Source organism: Micromys minutus (genome assembly GCF_963924665.1).
Source record: "Micromys minutus genome assembly, chromosome: 5".
NCBI lineage: Eukaryota > Metazoa > Chordata > Mammalia > Rodentia > Muridae > Micromys > Micromys minutus.
Genome location: NC_137974.1, coordinates 25,598,289 through 25,616,594, shown reverse-complemented (window position 1 = coordinate 25,616,594; position 18,306 = coordinate 25,598,289). Strand labels below are relative to the sequence as shown.

Sequence of the window (18,306 nt, the reverse complement as noted above, 5' to 3'; positions counted from 1 at the left end):
TGCTATTGAACACACCACACAACTTGACAGTAAGATGCTATTGCTGGAGACACAGCTTACTTCTGTCATTGAATGTGGAGAAGTCAACCTAGTGCCTAACTGAAGTCTTCCCTCCTGTTGACTAGCATTCATGGTATTGAAAGTTGCTATTTATGCTATCAGAGGATATGTGTGAACAGCACTCTCATCTAGTTCCAGTCCCTGCTAACTGTAACAATAAATTGCCTGCAAAGCATATCAGTGCTTTAGTGGCACAAATGGGATCAAAGTAAACAAGCACATTCTTTTTTTCTTTTTCTTTTTCTTGGATATTCTCTGTGTTTACATTTCAGATGTTATCCCCTTTCTCCCAACTACTCCCCCTCTCCCTCCCCTTACATTGCCTCCATGAAGGTGTTCCCTCTCCCAACCACCCTCTTCCACCTCAGTGCCTTGGCATTCCCCTACACTGGGAAAAGAAGCCTTCACTGGACCAAAGTCCTCTCCTCCCATTGATGCCAGACAATGCTGTCCTCCGCTGCATATGCACCTGGGACCATGGGTCTCTCCATGTGTGCTCATTGGTTGGTGTTTTAGTCCTTGGAAGCTGTGGTGGGTTTGGTTAGTTGATCATTTTGTTCTTTCTCTGGAGTTGCAAACCCTTTCAGCTCCTTCAGTCCTTTCTCTAGAGCCTTCATTGGGGTCCCCATGTTCACTCTGATGATTAGCTGCAAGAATCCTCAACGGTATTAGTATGGCTCTGGCAGAGCCTCTGAGGTGGCATCCATATCAGGTTCCTGCCAGTAAGCACTACTTGGCATCAGCAATAGTACGTGGGTTTAATGGCTGCATAAGGGATGGAACCCCAGGAGAGGCAGTCTCTGGATGATCTTTTCTCCAATCCCTGCTTCTCTATTTGTCCCACTATTTCCTCTCATGAGTGTTTTGTTCTCCCTTCTAAAATGGACTGAGGCATCTATCTTCTGGCCTTCTTTCTCTTTGAGCTTCATAAGTTCTGTGAATTGTTTCTTGGGTATTCTGAGATTTTTGGGTTAGTATCCACTTATCAGTGAGTGCATACCATGGGTGTTCTTCTGTGACTGGGTTACCTCACTCAGGGTGATAGCTTCAAGTTCCATCCATTTGCCTAGGGATTTCATTTATGCCACAGTTAAGGCTTCCTTCCTGGGATGGAATACATGCATGACACTGATCATGAGGCCAAGAATTAGCAGAGCTTCATTCTTTAAACAGATGACCCATTTTACTTTTCCTTCTGAGTGTGTACATGTGTATATGAACACTGTGTAAGCCAAAAGATGATATCATAAATTTTTAGTGCTGGGGTTACAAGGAGTTGTAAACCCACTGTGGATGTTGGGAATGAAACTCCCATTCTCTGGAAGAGCAGCAAGCACTCTTAATCATTAAGTCATATCTTCAGCCCCAGAACAATTTCTTAAACTTTTTACACAACCATCTTTTACCTAGGAAAATTTGACTATTTAAAATAGATATAAAATAAAGAAGAATTACTAGGAAATGATAAGAGTTGCTTTTAAGTAATTGTTTGGTATACATTCAACTTTAGTGTTTTGTCAACACTCATACTAACCTGATAGATGTCCTTGATTCCTTTCTGTCACTGAGATACTCACCATGACAAAAAGCCACTTCGTCAGGGTGTGCTTCATCTGTTTACATTAGAGCTGAAACAGAAGCTATGAAGGAAAGCTGCTACTGTTTCTCTGTAGGCTAGCGACCAGCTTTTTCATAAAAGCCAAGACCGCCTGCCCAGGGGTTACCTTGCCCATAGGGGGGTTCAGCCTCCCACACCACTCAACAACCAAATAAATGCCCCATAGACATGACCACAGGGCAGTCTGATTCAGGCCATCCCCGAAATGAGACTCCCTCTAATACCTCTGAGCTGTATAGCACTGACAGCTGAAGCTAACTACGTGAGACTTGCATGTTTATTTTTACATCAAGAATTAAATCTTGGCCAAATATTTGATACTGCATGATGTCGAGCATCTTTAACATTTTTCAGAGTTGATCCATGTTTTGATTTTATTATCATCAATGCTGAGAAGACTCCTTCACATAAATATGGAACACAAAATGTCAGAAGGATATTTGGGGCCTTTTCAGAAATGCTAAAAATTCTATCTTAATCCCAAACCAAAATTTGCTGAACAGTATGGAGGCTCAAACCAGTGACTCAAGCAGCAATTTTTAAAATGAAAATTTGTAACACAGTACAATAAAAAAATGCAAAGTTGATATTTACATCTGAGGAATGACAGAATATCCTTTTTAAAATCTTTGTTTCCTGTAATTAAATCATTGTTTCTGTGACACAGGAATGCTTTGTATGTAGTGCAAACACAGCAGTTCATAGCACACTGTAGTCTGCATGGACTCTGAGCCTGGGTACTTCTCATTGGTACCATGGGGCATGCGTCCATGCAGAATGTAAGGTACATGTTGTGTGTCCAGAACAAAGCTACAGAGATCCCACGATGGAGCACAGGTAACACTTGCCAGAGACATGTTGTGCTCACTATGTGTGAGACTGAAGTAATTCAGGCCATAGTGCAGTCAGAATCTTTTCACTGGGACCACAGTTTTCTTGACCCTTGCATCGTTAGACAGCCGATGTGGGCTCATGCATGGCCTCTTTTTATTGCCCCATTATATACATGGCATTTGCTACTGAATCCTTGCCTCATAGAATCTTCTACTAGCCTGTGTGTTCTGGAGAGAAGACCCCAGAACCTTCTTCTGTTATCATCAGAGCCATTCCCACTGCTGGGCTGCTCCCACACTGATGAATAGCACCCCCACTGCTGGGCTGCTCCCACACTGCACACTGCTGGGCTGCTCCCCCACTGCTGGGCTGCTCCCACACTGCTGTCTAGCACCCCCCACAGCTGGGCTGCTCCCCCACTGCTGGGCTGCCCCCACACTGATGAATAGCACCCCCACTGCTGGGCTGCCCCCACACTGCTGGGCAGCACCCCTACTGCTGGTCTGTTCCCACACTGCTGTCTAGCACCCCCCACTGCTGGGCTGCTTCCACACTGCTGTCCAGCACCCCCACTGCTGGGCTGCCCCCACACTGCTGAACAACACCCCCACTGCTGGGCAGCTCTCTCACACTGAGTTCTTTCTCTGGTGCTCATGTGTTTCTCCTCTCCCTCTCCATCTCCTTTTCTCTTAACTCATTAACTTGCTGTCCATGTCTAATCAGAACTCTATGCTCTGACATCCAGATCCAAGCTCACAGCTTAAAGGGACACTTGTCTCTCCTGACCCTGCTAAGTTAATCAGCGTTGACTTTTGCTGTTGACTGTGTTTTGCAATCCCTCTTGTCCTGTTACTTGAACCCTTTTGGGGTCACGGCCTACCCTTTAAGAAACTACTCTAGTTACTAATCCTCTTATTTCTAGCCATCCTCCCACTGTTTCTTGAGTGTTGGCTTACTTACTACCTGGAAACAACTCTCGAAAAGACCACGTGTTCTGAACTTCATTTTGTCTAACCTTTCTCAAACCATCATCTGCTAACATGTATTCACACAACCAAATTGTTGTCCTTTTGAAAGTCAAGACACATATCCTAGATGAAATGACCTAATTTGACTACTGAGTATATTGACAAAGCAGTGTCCCATACATCTTTTCTTTTCCTGTTTATAATCAGTTCTTTTCCTGTTTATCTTTCTTTGACTTATATCAGTGATTAGTGACCTTAATCAGAAACCAAATCAAGGATGTGGTGACCCATGAGAGGTATTAATTGTTAAATACTCTGAATTAGTCATTTGGTTAGTAGAATAAAATCCAGGACATACATACATACATTTATTTATTTATTTATTTATTTATTTATTTATTCATTCATTCATTTATTTATTCATTGTTTATACAGGATAAATCCTGTATCCTCTTTGGACTGTGCTGTGCCATGCAAAGTAGGGAAGGTACTAATGGCTGGAAGGCCAGCAAACCAGGTGTACCAAATTCCTCTGTGATTTGCTTCATGTTGCTAGTGGCTAATGTCCTGCCCCATTTTGGAAGCACATATAGAGTTCACTGAGGTGTATTCAGTCCTGTTGGTGGAATAACCTATGGTTCCATGTATATTCCCAACCAGTTCCCCCATGTTCCTTGGGCTCTGTGGGATATGACTGAGGTGCTTGGCCACTCATAACTTCAGAGGCCAAGCTTGGACACTAAAGTATCTCTGTAGTTCAGTGTATTGATGAGGCGCTAGCAGCCCTACCTTAAAGTTCTCCAGGCAGCCTGGCTGCCAGGATCAACAAGGGCAGGGCTACCACAGAACCTCCTATGTCTCAGTGTGCTCCATGACGCAGCACTAAAGTCAACTCAACACTTCGCCCAGTGCTCTGTTCAGAATGTACTGAAAAACAAGCCATAAATAAGGATTTCTGTATGCTTAAATACACACACAGTATACACACAAGCAAAAGCCTTTCTGTAAGCACATAAATAAAGATAATGATTACATTTAATTGCCATATTGGGGATTTCTAGCAGTTGAGATTTTATTGCAAGCAAAATGTAAACTATATTTCCCCCACATTGGTGATGATTTATCTTTAGAATCCAACTTACACCATTTCTATTATATCTGTGAACTGAATGATATAAAATTACGTCCTACTCAGAGGAAAAAAATATTACTTTAACACATTGTTGAAAGAATGCTGAATTCAAATAAGTTGTAATTTAGACTAACAAAATACCTGGATTCTGTTTTTGACTTGCTGTTCTTTAAGCCCAAATGAGGCCTCTCAGAATTAAATTCAGCCAGACAGCAAACGCACCTGGAGTATCACCCCACTAGCTAATCTTTTTCACCCACAGAACCCTCAAAGAAAAAGTGGTGCCATTGGGGAATAGAATAAATGCCAATCAAGGGTTCTGCCCATTCCTGAACATTCTCAGCCCAGTCTACACTAATGGCTAAATCAACGTGTTTCCGCTCATAGAATAAAAACCTAGAATTTTAATGCACCATACAGAGAACACCGAAAAGTAATGTCAAACATAACACATGCAAAGCCAAGCATAAAATTGAAGAACTTTTCAATGTGTCCTGTCTGGGCAGGAATTTAGAAACTGTGCAACCCGGATAAAGATCAGTTCCATAATGCAGTTTGAGTTACTTTATAGACATAATCTAAAATTCCTTCCAACCCTCAGCATTATTTTTATTAGCCTTTAAAAATGGCTTCATCTCTTTCTTTCTTACTCTGTTTTACCTACCAGTCTGCAGTGTGCATTTTGTTAGTAATTCTGTACTGTGCACAAAACCATGACTGTAGTAACATGATGGTTAGTTTATGTTTAAAGAAGATATGGAATGGTATATATCCTATGTATTCATCTGCATATATAGAAGGGATGTTATCCATGATACCAATCTATTGAAAAACAAGACAAATCACTGAGATAAGGTAAGAAATCATTCCCAGAAGATTTATATTAAGAACTCTCGAAAGTCTTATTGTATGGTAACTTTAGAATGGAAAAGTAGCAAAATGTATAAAAGCATATTCCTGTCATTCACTTCTCCTAAACCTAATATGTTACATGACCCTAGTTATTCAGCACAGGAAATTATTACGGCCTCAACATTTTACTAACTGCCGACCTTGTCTGAATTCCACCAGCATCTCCACAATACCTACAGATCACTCCATAGCCGAGGAAGTATGTGTGAGAGCTGGCTTTCAGGATTGGTGCGGCTCCTGGGCAGAAGTGCCAGGTGTGAGCTAAGTCAGGTTTAAGGAAACCGTCTCCCATGAGTCCACGCGCTTCCTTTGGGCCACATCACTTGTATTCACCTTCACTTCCAGCCTTGAGTTAACGTGTTTATTCTCACTTGCTGATCAATACTTAACATCGGTCTACTCTGGGCTAGAACTGGGCGTGGTGCTTCGTGAGTAGTATGGATGAAAGAAAAGTAGTTCCCCCTCTCTTCATCCAATAATTGCATCTGTAGGTGACTGGAGGGTGAGGCTGGCGGGGATCTGTGAGATTTCATTAGCATCTGGTGGGAAGAGTTGGGAATACAGGAGGATGGTTGGTCAGTAGAGCAGAGTGATGTACTCAGAAAGCTAGGGATGAATAAAAACTAATGGTAAAGCAAGGAGCTGAGCATGAGGCACAGTGCACAGAGGCGCTGGAGTGGCTCGGCGAACGGGTCAGAAAGGGCGGGGGCATATTATAGAAGAGGAAGCTGAAGAGATGGATGTGGACCTGAACAGATATTTAGGTAAGGTTGATGTTTGGGTGTATGTCAAGAGTAGTAGAAATCACTCATTTAAAAAAAAAAAAAAAAGGAAAAGGAAAAGAAAGAAAAAAATTTGCCGCAGACAGGTGAGTATACGCCTCACCCCTCATCAAGGAAACTTCTCCTTGCAACAGAGACTGTTATAGAAAACCATCAAAATGCAGAGTTGTAGATCCTAGTCCCAAGGGATGTATCTAAAATACAACTCCTGTACCTAAGGCAAAGGGAACATTGTAAAAGAGAGGACAGAAAGATTCAAGAGCCAGAGAAATAGAAAAGAGGATGCTGTGAGATTGTGTCTCCTAGTAATGTCATAGGCTGCGCCTGTACTGCCTAACAGCATGACTGTCTAGACCTTAGCTGAACAAGGTTGACCTCAGGAGACAAGTTAGTAAGCAAAGAGAAAAGCTCATAAGACTTCAACCCTACACAAGCAACTATGAAGGCTGAGAGCAGAAGATGTAGTCTTTCCTATTCAGGAGCACACCTATTGCTTATTCTTTACAACATGGTCAACCCCCAAAACATATGCATATACCTCACTTGATACTGACTGAGCAGATTGTATGTATATATTTAGGAATATGTATGTCTACTTTATATGTATAGAACGGGAATTAATTTAATAAAGAGACCATGAATTTGAAAGAGAGCAAGGATATATAAGTGGGAGGATTTTAATGGAGGAAAGGAAGGGTGAAATGATGTAATTATAATATCAAAATACATATACATATTGTTTTTAAAGTCATTCTGCTTAAAGAGATGACCAGGAGGTTTGGGGGCAAGTGCTCCTTAATATCATGTGTTAACTATGAAAATGAGGGTTAGGAGAACAAAGGTTTCACAAGGACACATGAACATGCAGGTGAGGAATAGTAACAGGTATTCCATCAGAGATCTCTCCTGGGTTTCTGTATTCATTGACAGAACCCAGGTTGGTTCAATTTATGCTCAAGGTTCTATTCTCTTTTGGGTTGTCTTATATGGGTTTAATAAGGGCTAAATGGACATCATCTCCTAGTGTTCTTGGTGTTGGACCTGAAGTCCTGAGAAACAACAGAGTTCAGTGCTGAAGCATCAACCTTTTGAGAGTCTTGTGTATTCCAAGATGTCTTGAGTTCCAACCCTCACCTTCCACCTTCATTGTGGCAGGGTTTCTTTTAGTTGATGCTTGCTGCATACACCATGCTATCAACAAACTTCAAGAGATTTATCTGTCCCTGCCTCCCAACTCCCTGTAGGAGTATAAGAGTTACTGAAACATGTAATATCGATTTTTTCTACATGAACAATGGGAATTCTGATTCACCACATCATGCTTGCACAATAAGAACTTTGTCCCATCCTTAGGCACATTTCATTAAGTATGGAGCTCTTTGTGGTACATATCAGCGTCTTTCATCACTGACCTCAGATTCTTAGGTCTTTCCTATATATTCTTACCTTAATTTTCTTACTGAACTTATGTCAGATCTTACAGAATGCTCTGTGTTTGTGTGTGTGTGTGGGTGGGTGGGGGAGGGTAATACAAAGTTATATTGAAGTCTTTATGGAGCAACATCTCAATCTAGTTGTAGCTGCCCAGGAGATGATGTGATGCTGTAGTCAGAGAAGGCATCCCTGACTTTGCCCTTCCAATTCTCAACTGGGGGTAAGAAGACAGGATCTTCTTTTCCATGCTATCATACTCATGAACTCATGCAGGGGCTACTTAGAGCCAGTCCACACAGGACCCAGGCAGTTCAATCCTGATGCCTTACACACTCAGTATACACTGCATGGTGGTGTTTACGATGGAGTGAGCAGAGTAACCATATGGATCTCCATGCCTTCAACCAGCATTACCTTAGCCCTCTGCCCTCAGCGTTTTACAAATACCACAAGCTCACAATCTTTGGCCCCATACTCTGATAAAACACATTACAGTAGCCTGTTCCACACTTCCACACAACAAATCATAATGGATTATATAGTTACTTAGTATGGTTTCTATCTTTCTCTTCTTCATGGGTTTTGTGGATTATGAGTGTGCAAATGTGTGTGTTCTTATATATTTAATTTACCTGTTTATAGTGAGTGTATTAGATTGAGGGTCTAACCCAGTGTCCTGCATATGCTGGCTAAGCACATCTCCATGTTTTGTATTTTTAAGATATACCTCCCCACATAGTTCAGGTTATGCTTAAACTCACTGTGTAGCCCAGCCTGGTCTGAAGCTTACAATCCTCCTGCCTCCACCGCCATGAACTGTAGTTACAGGCATAAACCAACACACCTGCTGTTCATACTAATTTATTATGAATTTGTCCTCCTCTCACTTCCTTCTGCCCACCACCATTTCCCTGAGCCACCTAGAACATCATTACTGTGGCTTCCAAATGTTCTTCATGAGTCACACGTTCCCCTGAGGCCATCCTCGGCACCACAGCCAAGATGATGGTTTCTAGTTTATAAATGTGATTATACCATATCTAATCACAAAATCTTTTGGTTGTTGCCCTTTAATTTCTTTAAGCCCAATATTTCGCATACTACATAAGATCCTTAGTTCTCTGCCCCTCTAGGCCTGTCAACCCCCTTACTGTAGCTCTCTCTCCACCAGTTTATAGTTTTGTTTATCAATTTCTACACCACAATGCATTTCTATGTCTCTAAAATTCCCTTTTTCCTAACTGTAAAATGTATCCTTTAGATTTTCCCTCATCTATCTAGCTAGGAAATTTCTATGCCTACTTCATAGCTTTATTCCTGTGCCCCCCATGGTGGTTTAACTGACCCTGCCACTGTTCAGCACAGGGCATTGTGTGGGGCCTTTGTCTCTGTGCTCTTGCTCTGTAGGATGGGCAGCCCAGAGTCAGGAGTTTTGTCAAAACCAGCAGTACCTCCTACATCCAATATACTTCCATAGCAAGTAGGAATCTCCAGCACACCATCCTGCCTGTGCCCCTCATTCCTAAGGTTCTCTGAGCATGTTGCCACAGCCAGGTTTTACCTGAGTTCGGGAGATCTGAACTCAGGCCCCCATGTTTTTATGGCAGGTCCTTTGCTGACTTTTCTCTCTCTCCATCCCAGGTTATACATTTTAATAGAGTTTACTGCAAGCTTTCTATGTGTCTGCAGCATCTAGATAAGTGTTACAGTAAATGTAGAAGACAGTTTTCACAATATGATTTCCATATGCTGTTTCATTTCACCCCATGCCTCTAAAAAGATTGATGCTTTTGCATAAAAAAGTGTGTGAAAAAAGGTCCTAAAAGAAAGATTTAAAAAAATATGTTAACACAATGACAGCATAAGTATGGATAATAGTATCAAAATGAAATTAACCATTCTTTACACTAACTAGAGAAAGTATGGGATGTGGAGTGTGCGTGTGTGTGTATTGTGTGTGTGTAAAATTTCTGCTTTTACTTAGTGGTTTGACAGTATAAACCAGGGACTCACACCGACTCATGAAACACCAACCTATGATATGACTCATACACTTTTATATATGGCGTTTGTAGTGCTTGTGAGTCACAGATATAATTTTAAAAATCTAAGAATAAAAAGGGCCTACTTCATTTAATGCTTGCATCCTCTTTATTTGTCCAGGTGTAGCATGTATCTATTAACATAACATCTGGACTAGCCTGAATACTCATGAGAGCTTGTTCCCGATGCTTTGAGTCTAAGGGGGGGAAAAAGCAAAGCAGATGATTATTTCTAAATTATCTTTCATATGTTTTGCATAAGAACATGCTGATACTTAATAATAACTGTGGGTTTATTTCTAAGTCCTTGACAAATGCAGTAAAGTGAATTCTTAAAAGGTCTCTGGGGCCATTTGCATAGTCTGTAGGTAAGAGTGTTGGCTTATACGTAATAGAAGAATAAGACAATGAAATAGCAAGTCTCTATGTGTCCTAATTTTGAAGAGTTATCAAATACCTAATGATACCACAAGAGTGATGTCCTATCAGAAACTTCCCTTGGTCTGTGAAGTAGTTTATTCTGACTCTTTCAATAGGATGCAATGCCCCTGACACAGGGCATGAGAGCCAGAGAGGCAGTGGTTTTATTGCTGTCAGTTTGCCTATTTGTTTTTCAAATAACCTTGGTGTGTGAAGTTTATCCTGCCTTGTCAGTAGAAAGCAGTCTCTCTTACATGGGCCAGCCTTGTGTGCCAAAGTGCTGTTTCTTGAGATGACTCCTTCCTTCCTGTCCCCAGAAGGGATAGAGTAGGACTGAGAAACCCTGATCTGATTGAGGCCTGAAAGCAGGAGGGCGGTGATTGGAAGTAGGTAATCTCCTTCTCGTTCCATCAATGGGAATTATGGACTGGCCAGCACTCATAGAACAAAAGACACATTGACAAGAAAAAAGCTTTGCACACTGATTCTATCTCAGACTTCTATGCTAGGGGAGACATCAGAAGGTTAAGCTGAGAGACTCTTGGGTAATTGCTCACTTTTGTACTTAGGTTCCATACCACATGGACAGCTCTTTGGAAATATGATTGGGCGAAATGCTGTGGTCAAAAGATGACAAGTTGGTAGAAGGAAACCCAGCAAGGCCTAGCTTCTCTGATTACTATGTGTGGTGGGGGCGGGGAGGGTAGGTAAGATGGTCAGGGTGGCCATGTTCGAAATGTTTTCAGCTAATAGCAGAGTAAGTGTGAAGAGGGAAGAGAAAAGGTCATAGGAACGTGACCCATAAACATACTTGGGGCTGAAAGACTGAGCAAAGGAGGAACAGAAAAGCTTAGAAGATGGTCCACACCATTGAGGGAAGAAAGACAAATTATGGTAGTATGGGATGTGAAGGTTGAAAATTAACACCAGCTTAGAAAACAGGGATGATATGATGTCTGTGGCCAAGGGACTCGGTAAAGGAAACCTGAGCTGCATGGTCATATGTGCCCCCGTGGAGCTGGGTATATATTTTGGTAGTAGAGGACTTGAATAGCTAGCACGGGTGAGATCCTGGATTCAATCCCAGTACCAAAGATACCATTTTAACTTTTTGTTTGTTTGTTTTAAGCACAAGTTGTAGTAGGGCGCTCTAAGGTAACTTTAACAGTATAGTTAATACACAAAGCCGTGTCGTGGTCAGTAAGAATCACAATCCATTGAGCATGGCTACCAGGTGCTATGTTATACACTGTACATGCTTGTATGTGATAAACGCTGACGCTCAGTAGGTTTGCTTACACCATTATCATAGGGACATGTGACACTATGGTGGCTGTAAGGTGACCAGACAATGGGATTATTTCAGTCCTCTTACCAGCTCTCAAGACTGTGGTCCTCTGCATGTTTCCTATAACTATACAATGTGTCTTGGACAGACAAGGATCCTGAGATCTAGGTAGATATTGTGACTTGCCCTAGAATGTTGCTAGCTGGCAACACTTTGGGTTAATCCTAGGAAAGCCAGCTATACAATTCACACCCCACATGGCTTTGTCTCAGTTCTACTTGGTGTCATAAGTGGCCACAGCTTTCTTTCAGTGCCTGGTATGTGGGAGAGATAGTGTCCCCACCCCAGAAACTCATCAGTAATTCATAACTGTGTCTAGGGCTGAGACTCCACATTGCCACCTCTTAGCACCAATCAATTTATGTCGCCTCCTGGAAACATTGAAAAGCAGAGGCATCAGAGTCTCTTAACTTAGCCATTATGACACAGGTCGGGGAAGCAGGCTCAGTACTTGCACGCAAAGAAGGAAGGATGATTTTTACATTAAGATAACAAAGAGGTTCAAACATAGCAAAAAAGTTTAAAAGGATAAAAGCTCAGAATCGAGGGAAATCATAAACATGCCTGGGGCCCCAGATGAGTCAGGATGTATAAATAGAACAACTGGTGTACAGGGCCCTGGTGGTGCATCTGCCTCTTCCGTGTGATGTAAATCACCCATGTGTGCAGTAAGATACCACAGCAATCAGTGTCTGTAGAGTACATTGTCAGATCCAAGGTATTACACAACACTCAGATCATCCTTTGCTTCTGCCTGGAGTGTCCCTTTCTTGTCATATGCAGCAGTTAGTACTAAGGCCTGAAACCCTTAGCTACTGAACAAAGTGGCTCAGGAGTAATGGAGCCTGTATGGGGCTCCAGAAGAATAATGAATGTGCCCAGCAAGCTTTCTGCCTAGATGCAGGTGCAGAAATCAGGGGTTCATGAATAATTCATGACATGCAGATTAGACGGTAGTTTGTGCTACTGGGTTTTTGACTAGGCTACCTGCCTGGCTGCTGTATGTGGGAAAGGCAGATAGCAAACGGGCTGCAATTTAAAATGAAACTCACCCAAACTCCACTTGTCCTTTTGAAGGAATAAAATTTTAAGAGGATAGCTGACATTGGAAAGCTGTGGTCTGCCTTTTTAGATGAAGTAGGCACCCTCTGAGGAAGAAGATATTTCCCTATTCTTCATTTGAGTTTAAGAAATGTTAGAATTATTTGGTCACACAGATAACCAGAATCAGTTTTGGGGGTTGGGTTTTGGCAGCCCATGATAACAGATACTGTGATCATTCAACCCCGGCTGCTAAAGTTGACCATAAGGAAGACATGTTTTCTGTAGAGTTTTAGAATTCTGGGTTGCAATAATGGGGTTAAACGACTTAGTGTGTAGTGGAGAGCTGAATCCTTGGACTTCTGAAAATACACTTAACCCTTGTGACCAAGACCTCATGGAGGGTCTAGAGGAAGTTCACTGTGAGGATTCTATTTCAAGGAGACAGGACAGAATGAGTTTTGCTAGCTTCTAGGTAACTCTTACATCTCCCTCCTATGTATCCACATATGAGAAAGATAAGTGTGTATCTTGAGGCGCTGGAATACAAACTGGCTTTCATTTCTAGCTGACTCTGTCATTTCCTCCAGGGCCCCAGCTTGGACAGATGCCAAGACCAACAGGTGATCCTCAGAGCTGCAGAGCAGCGGGAAGTAGGCTGTGCTTGAATAAGGCAGTTCAGCAGAGGGGCTGTCTGGCCTCCCTCCATCTTTCTGTATAATTATCACCCCCTTCCCCCATGCAGAGCAGAAAATCTGCGCTGAGAAGCTCAGCTGCAGCCACCCTGAAGAAGCCTAGGAGAAAAAGCATATTAATAAGGGAGATGGGGGGGGGGGTATGATGTGCAATCCAGCTCCAGGTTTGGGAAAGATGCTGGTTGGCCCCAGCAGAAAAGACTGCCCTGGTGTGTCTGTTTTGATGTGATTTTCACTGAGCAGCAGTGAGGGGCTGTGATTCAGATAGGGACCCCCCCCCCGCTTTGGTTTTAAGGGAGTCTTAAGGTCAATTGAGATAATTTTGTTTCTTTCCTCCATCCTTCCTTGACTTCCTCCCCGTCCATTTTTCTCCCTCCCTGTAAATAAAAGTAATATGTGGGTGCGAAGACTTGTGAGGAGGCCTCAAGCTGAAAGAATGGCTCGATCTCAGGAAACCTAGGCTAGCAGTCCAAAGCAAGAAGGCAGCCACAAGCCTGCTGAAGTAGGACATAGTGTTTTGCCAACTGGACACTAAGAAGAGGTTGGTATTGGAGAATACCAGCAGTTCCTGGGTGCTTTAAACTCAAACCCTACATGACTCCAACCCCTGAAAATTGGGAAGCTATATCTATATCTATATATCTATATCTATATCATCTATATCTATATCTATATCTATATTGACTTTTATTACCTGGCTAGCACTTTGAATTTACATTGCCTTCCTGAACTCAAGTACAGAAACATAAGTTCCAGAGAGCCTGTCTCCTGAAAATAACTATCCACCTTTCCATCCTGTTCACACATGTTCACCCTGTTACTGGATAGGAGGATGAAGTCCTGCTGTTTTTCTAACTTTCACATTTAGAAATTGTCCCAAAGAATGGCCACTTCATTGTCTCTCTGTGCAGTTTCCATGGGAACGAACAGGAGAGGGCTCCCTGAGGGCAGGCATTCCGCCCTCCATATATTTTCCGCACTCTTACCCCCCAGGCAAGAATTACATCTTCAGTGACTGTTTCTTCTGCTAAAGCCTACATGTCTGTTCAGTGAAATTCTTGGTTCTGCAGTTAATGTGTAGCACCTTGTTACTCAGGAGAGATAAAGAACAAAGCCTTCAGGTTTAGCAGGCACAGGAATTTAATTAATTGCACCTGTTTATTAAGAGATGGTCAAGTTCATGGGGAGAACAAAGTAAATCTAAGAAAGAGTTCGCTGATAAAGCAGATGCTGTGTGCTTTCTCATTGGCAGTGAGAATTGTGTTTTCTCAGTCCCTGACTTACTCTTGTCTGTTGACAGGGTACATCCATCCCCAGTGTCCAGGGTCCGAGGAAATCGAATGAATAACCAGAAGTTTGCTTGGTGAGTATACAAGTGAATTTATAAATATTTGCACTCTTTTATTGCCGTGGGGGGGTTGTTTTGTGTGTTGAGACAATGTCTTCTGAATCCCAGACTTGCCTGGAAGAAACCAACAAAGAAAGCATTGATGGAGTTCCACTGCAGTTACTACACTTTGCCAGCATCATCACTCTAGGCAATGTTTGTTTTCTTCTCTAACAGATGTAATCTAGTTTATCACGATCAGCCATTTCACCATTGTAAACAGTTGTTTCTTTTTAAAAGGTGACCTAGCAACCCAGTATTTGAGTTGTCGTCACCTTTAACTTCCCTCTGAAATGTTTAGTTAATTCATCTGTTTGTTAATTTTGTCAATTATTCTTCAGACGCCCTCCACCTCCTTTGGCCTTGACCTTGAATATCTATTGACTTTTGTGGGGGATGGGACAAAGGGCAAGGAAAATATCTTTTTTTTTTTTTTTACAGGTGAGCCCACTTGGGTTTATTATTTCAAAACTGAAAGAATAATACAACAGAGAGATAAGAGTGTCACAAGGGGAATAAAAGAGAAATTTTAATTGCTTTTTGCTCTCTCAAACCTATGCAACTCACACTAATGATAGGAACTCTAGAGAGACTTTCATTATGTAAGCATTTCACATATATCAGCTCTTATCAAAACTTCATTCCATTAAGTGGTTTGGGAAGTTAACATATGAATCAAGGCACTTGATTTATATATACTACTTAGAATTTGAAATCTGTGTCCTGATCCTCCGAGTAGAGAGTTGAGGAGTTACTTTTGAACTATTATTACGTACTCCAGGATTATTTTATGTTTTTTTAAGTTTATTGCCTCTAAAGATTACACAAAACTGGGACAAAAATTTCCAAGTAGAGAAAAGGTAAGCACCTAAATACAGTTTCTCTTACCACCATTCCATATAAGAATGAGACAGACATTCTGAAAACCAGTCTCTAGATACTAGGAAAGTAGCTTCAGATGGTCACTCATAGTTTGAAGAGCCATATCAGAATACAGGAAAAATGTATAAACCTAACATTATCCCAGATTTGCTTAATGGTTTTTTGAATTGGTTTGATATTAACAAAAAACATATACCTAATTTGCTTTACTATATCTGAAGCAACAAAACAAATACAATCCCTGTTTGTGCTACTGGTCTGACAGAAACTGAGCATAACTAACTTTAATGCAATCACTCAGTTTTCCTGGATGTTTAAATTATAATGCTCTATCTAAACCATGGAAAAGATCTTTAATTAATAACTTGTTGAACAAACATCTAGTGGAACTTCCCAGAAACGGCAGGAAGTTGTTTCAACCACCGGACATTTGATAAATGACTCTTTGGGGAGCCGAGCCAACAAAAGGATTTCAAAAATGTTTGTTTCATATAAACCCATGAAAATGGATTAATATTAGTTCAAAAATCTGTTCCTGCATATCGCTGCACAAAATTAGCCTTTTAATTTATAATGTATCATAGAAAAGATTAAAGAAAGAAAAATGAAACAATTGAGCCATGTACTATGTTACTTCAAAAAATGAGTGGAAATTCATAGATCTCTCTCTTCCTTTTTTTTGATTATGCTTAGAACAGGATTTTGATTAGAAACTATGACTTTGGTCTAATGTAGGTAGGAAGGCAAGTGCCAGAGTCCCCTTCCATATTAATTATATTCCTAAACCAGGGGTTTTTCTTTGGGGGGGATAAAATGGCACTTTAAATATTACCTGATCCGTTTGCCTCCACTGCCCCATTAAATCTAATTAGGCCTCACAATAGCGTGAAATATTATATGGAAACAGAACGCAAGGAATGAAGCTTTTTGTTTGCCTGCTCGAAGGCTGAGCATTTTTGATGGTCACTCTAGGTCACTGAAGCAAGCTGTCCTCTGTAAGACCTGGAAAGTTGAGAAAATAACAAAGCCAGGAGATACAGAGAGAAAGCCAGCGAGAGGCCAGGTGCAGTTCAGACTGCATAGACTCTGTCAAGGTTGAGGGCACACTATACCAAAGACACTTGATTCCATGAAGAGAGAGCCTGAGATACTCAGGTGAGCAACCTGAGCTGAAGATCCCAGGAAATACTGTCAGCCTGGAGATCCCGTTTCTGCCCCTCTGCTCTGAAGAGCTGAATGGGAAACACTGAGTGGATAATACATTGTCTTTCTCTCCCTTTTCCTTTCTACCCAAGAGGTAAAGATAATTTGTCACTACAAAATGGTAGCACGCCACCTGGTAAGGTTAAAAGGTTTTTCCTCTCAATAAGTGATCCATGAAAATAACCAAAAGTAACTTTACCACTAGCCCTGAGAAAGCTCGGCTCATGTTTACTTAACATTTATTTATCTCCTAGGTACTGTTACAAAAACTGGATTAGAAAGATAAATGAAGCATGGTTTCTATCTTCAGATGGCTTGTAGGGGGAGGGTAGTGTGGGCGTTTCTTAAGTCCTGATACTCCTGGAGCATTCATGCTGGTACCACATGCATGCTCACATACTTATGGTACACTTAGATTCTCTAATGCAGGAAAGATGGCACTCTGTGGACGGGCGTTTGTAGTGCAGTCTAAAGAGGGATCAATTAGCACCTTTATTTAAGACCAATAGGAGGGAAGTGATGAGGGGGAAATATTTCAGAAGAAAGAAGCCAAGAAGCAGTTCAAAAACCTGAGACAACAGCATAGTGCTAGAGTTCTTTGCTGGCATACTCAGACGTTCTAGAGTTGATTCTCGGTGCTGGAGAAAGGAGAGAAAAAAGGAAAGAAAAACCAACCCAGAGAAGAGAACTACTAATATATTGTTAGTAGGGAAAAGAGAGAGATGAGCTATTATTGTATCCAGTGCTTTGGAGATGATATCAGACATGGAAGAAGATGGAGACACTTCTAAATTGATGCTAACAGGAGCACAGAGAGATTTAATAAATAAACTTGTTTGGTCAGGCGCTAGCTAAAATGTCTATGATCTATACTACCTTGAATCTTTCTTAGGTAAATACTGTGACTCTGGTGTATGGATAAATCACCTGGCAAGGAAGAAGCCCATGAATCATCCAGCACCTACTCCTAGCGAAGTGATAAATGGTTGATACTTGGTTGTGAAATATTGACTGTGAAAAATTCCGAAAGTTTAACTACTCATCTAGCAGTAGTGAATACAGGCGAGAGACATTTGTTTGCCTCAAAGTAGAAGTTGGGGATAATTTGTAGAATTAGATGTCAACTTCATCACTAGATTGGCTTTGCTGTTGTTAGAACTCCAAAGAATATGCATGAGAGCTAAGAGTAGTAGACCTGTGCATTTGGGTTAGCCAATGCTCCAATCAGTTAAAGCTGTTCATCAAATGGGCGATTAAAAATCCATAAATAATGGAAATGCTTGAACTTCCACTGTGGAGCTTGATGTCCACTTGGTAGCTTCTGGAAGGCAATGGCTGCGCCTGACAGTTCCTAAACCATTGTTTATTATTGAGTAAAGTGAGTTTAAGATGTATTAAAGTAACATTTTCCTCTGCATAATGCTGACACAGGGAAGCATCCACTAGGCACTTTCATGGTAACAGCACTCTGGAGGTGAAGAATTGTGTGGGCACGGATGTCTTTTTAAAGCAAACAACATCTGCCAAAACCAAAAGAAAATATATTAA

General features: G+C 41.4%; 1 protein-coding gene across 1 annotated transcript in view; it reads left to right on the top strand.

The window, feature by feature from the left end:
• Positions 1 to 2,504: 2,504 nt before the first annotated feature.
• The window catches only part of KLF12 (KLF transcription factor 12), a gene marked incomplete at its 5' end in the record, with an annotated part of 80,512 nt that continues 64,710 nt past the window's right edge, over positions 2,505 to 18,306 (top strand). Inside the window, 2 exons of the mRNA XM_080917160.1 lie at positions 2,505 to 2,515; positions 14,587 to 14,649. Coding sequence (XP_080773286.1) covers positions 2,505 to 2,515; positions 14,587 to 14,649 — 74 coding nt within the window. The remainder of the gene's footprint in view (positions 2,516 to 14,586; positions 14,650 to 18,306) is intronic.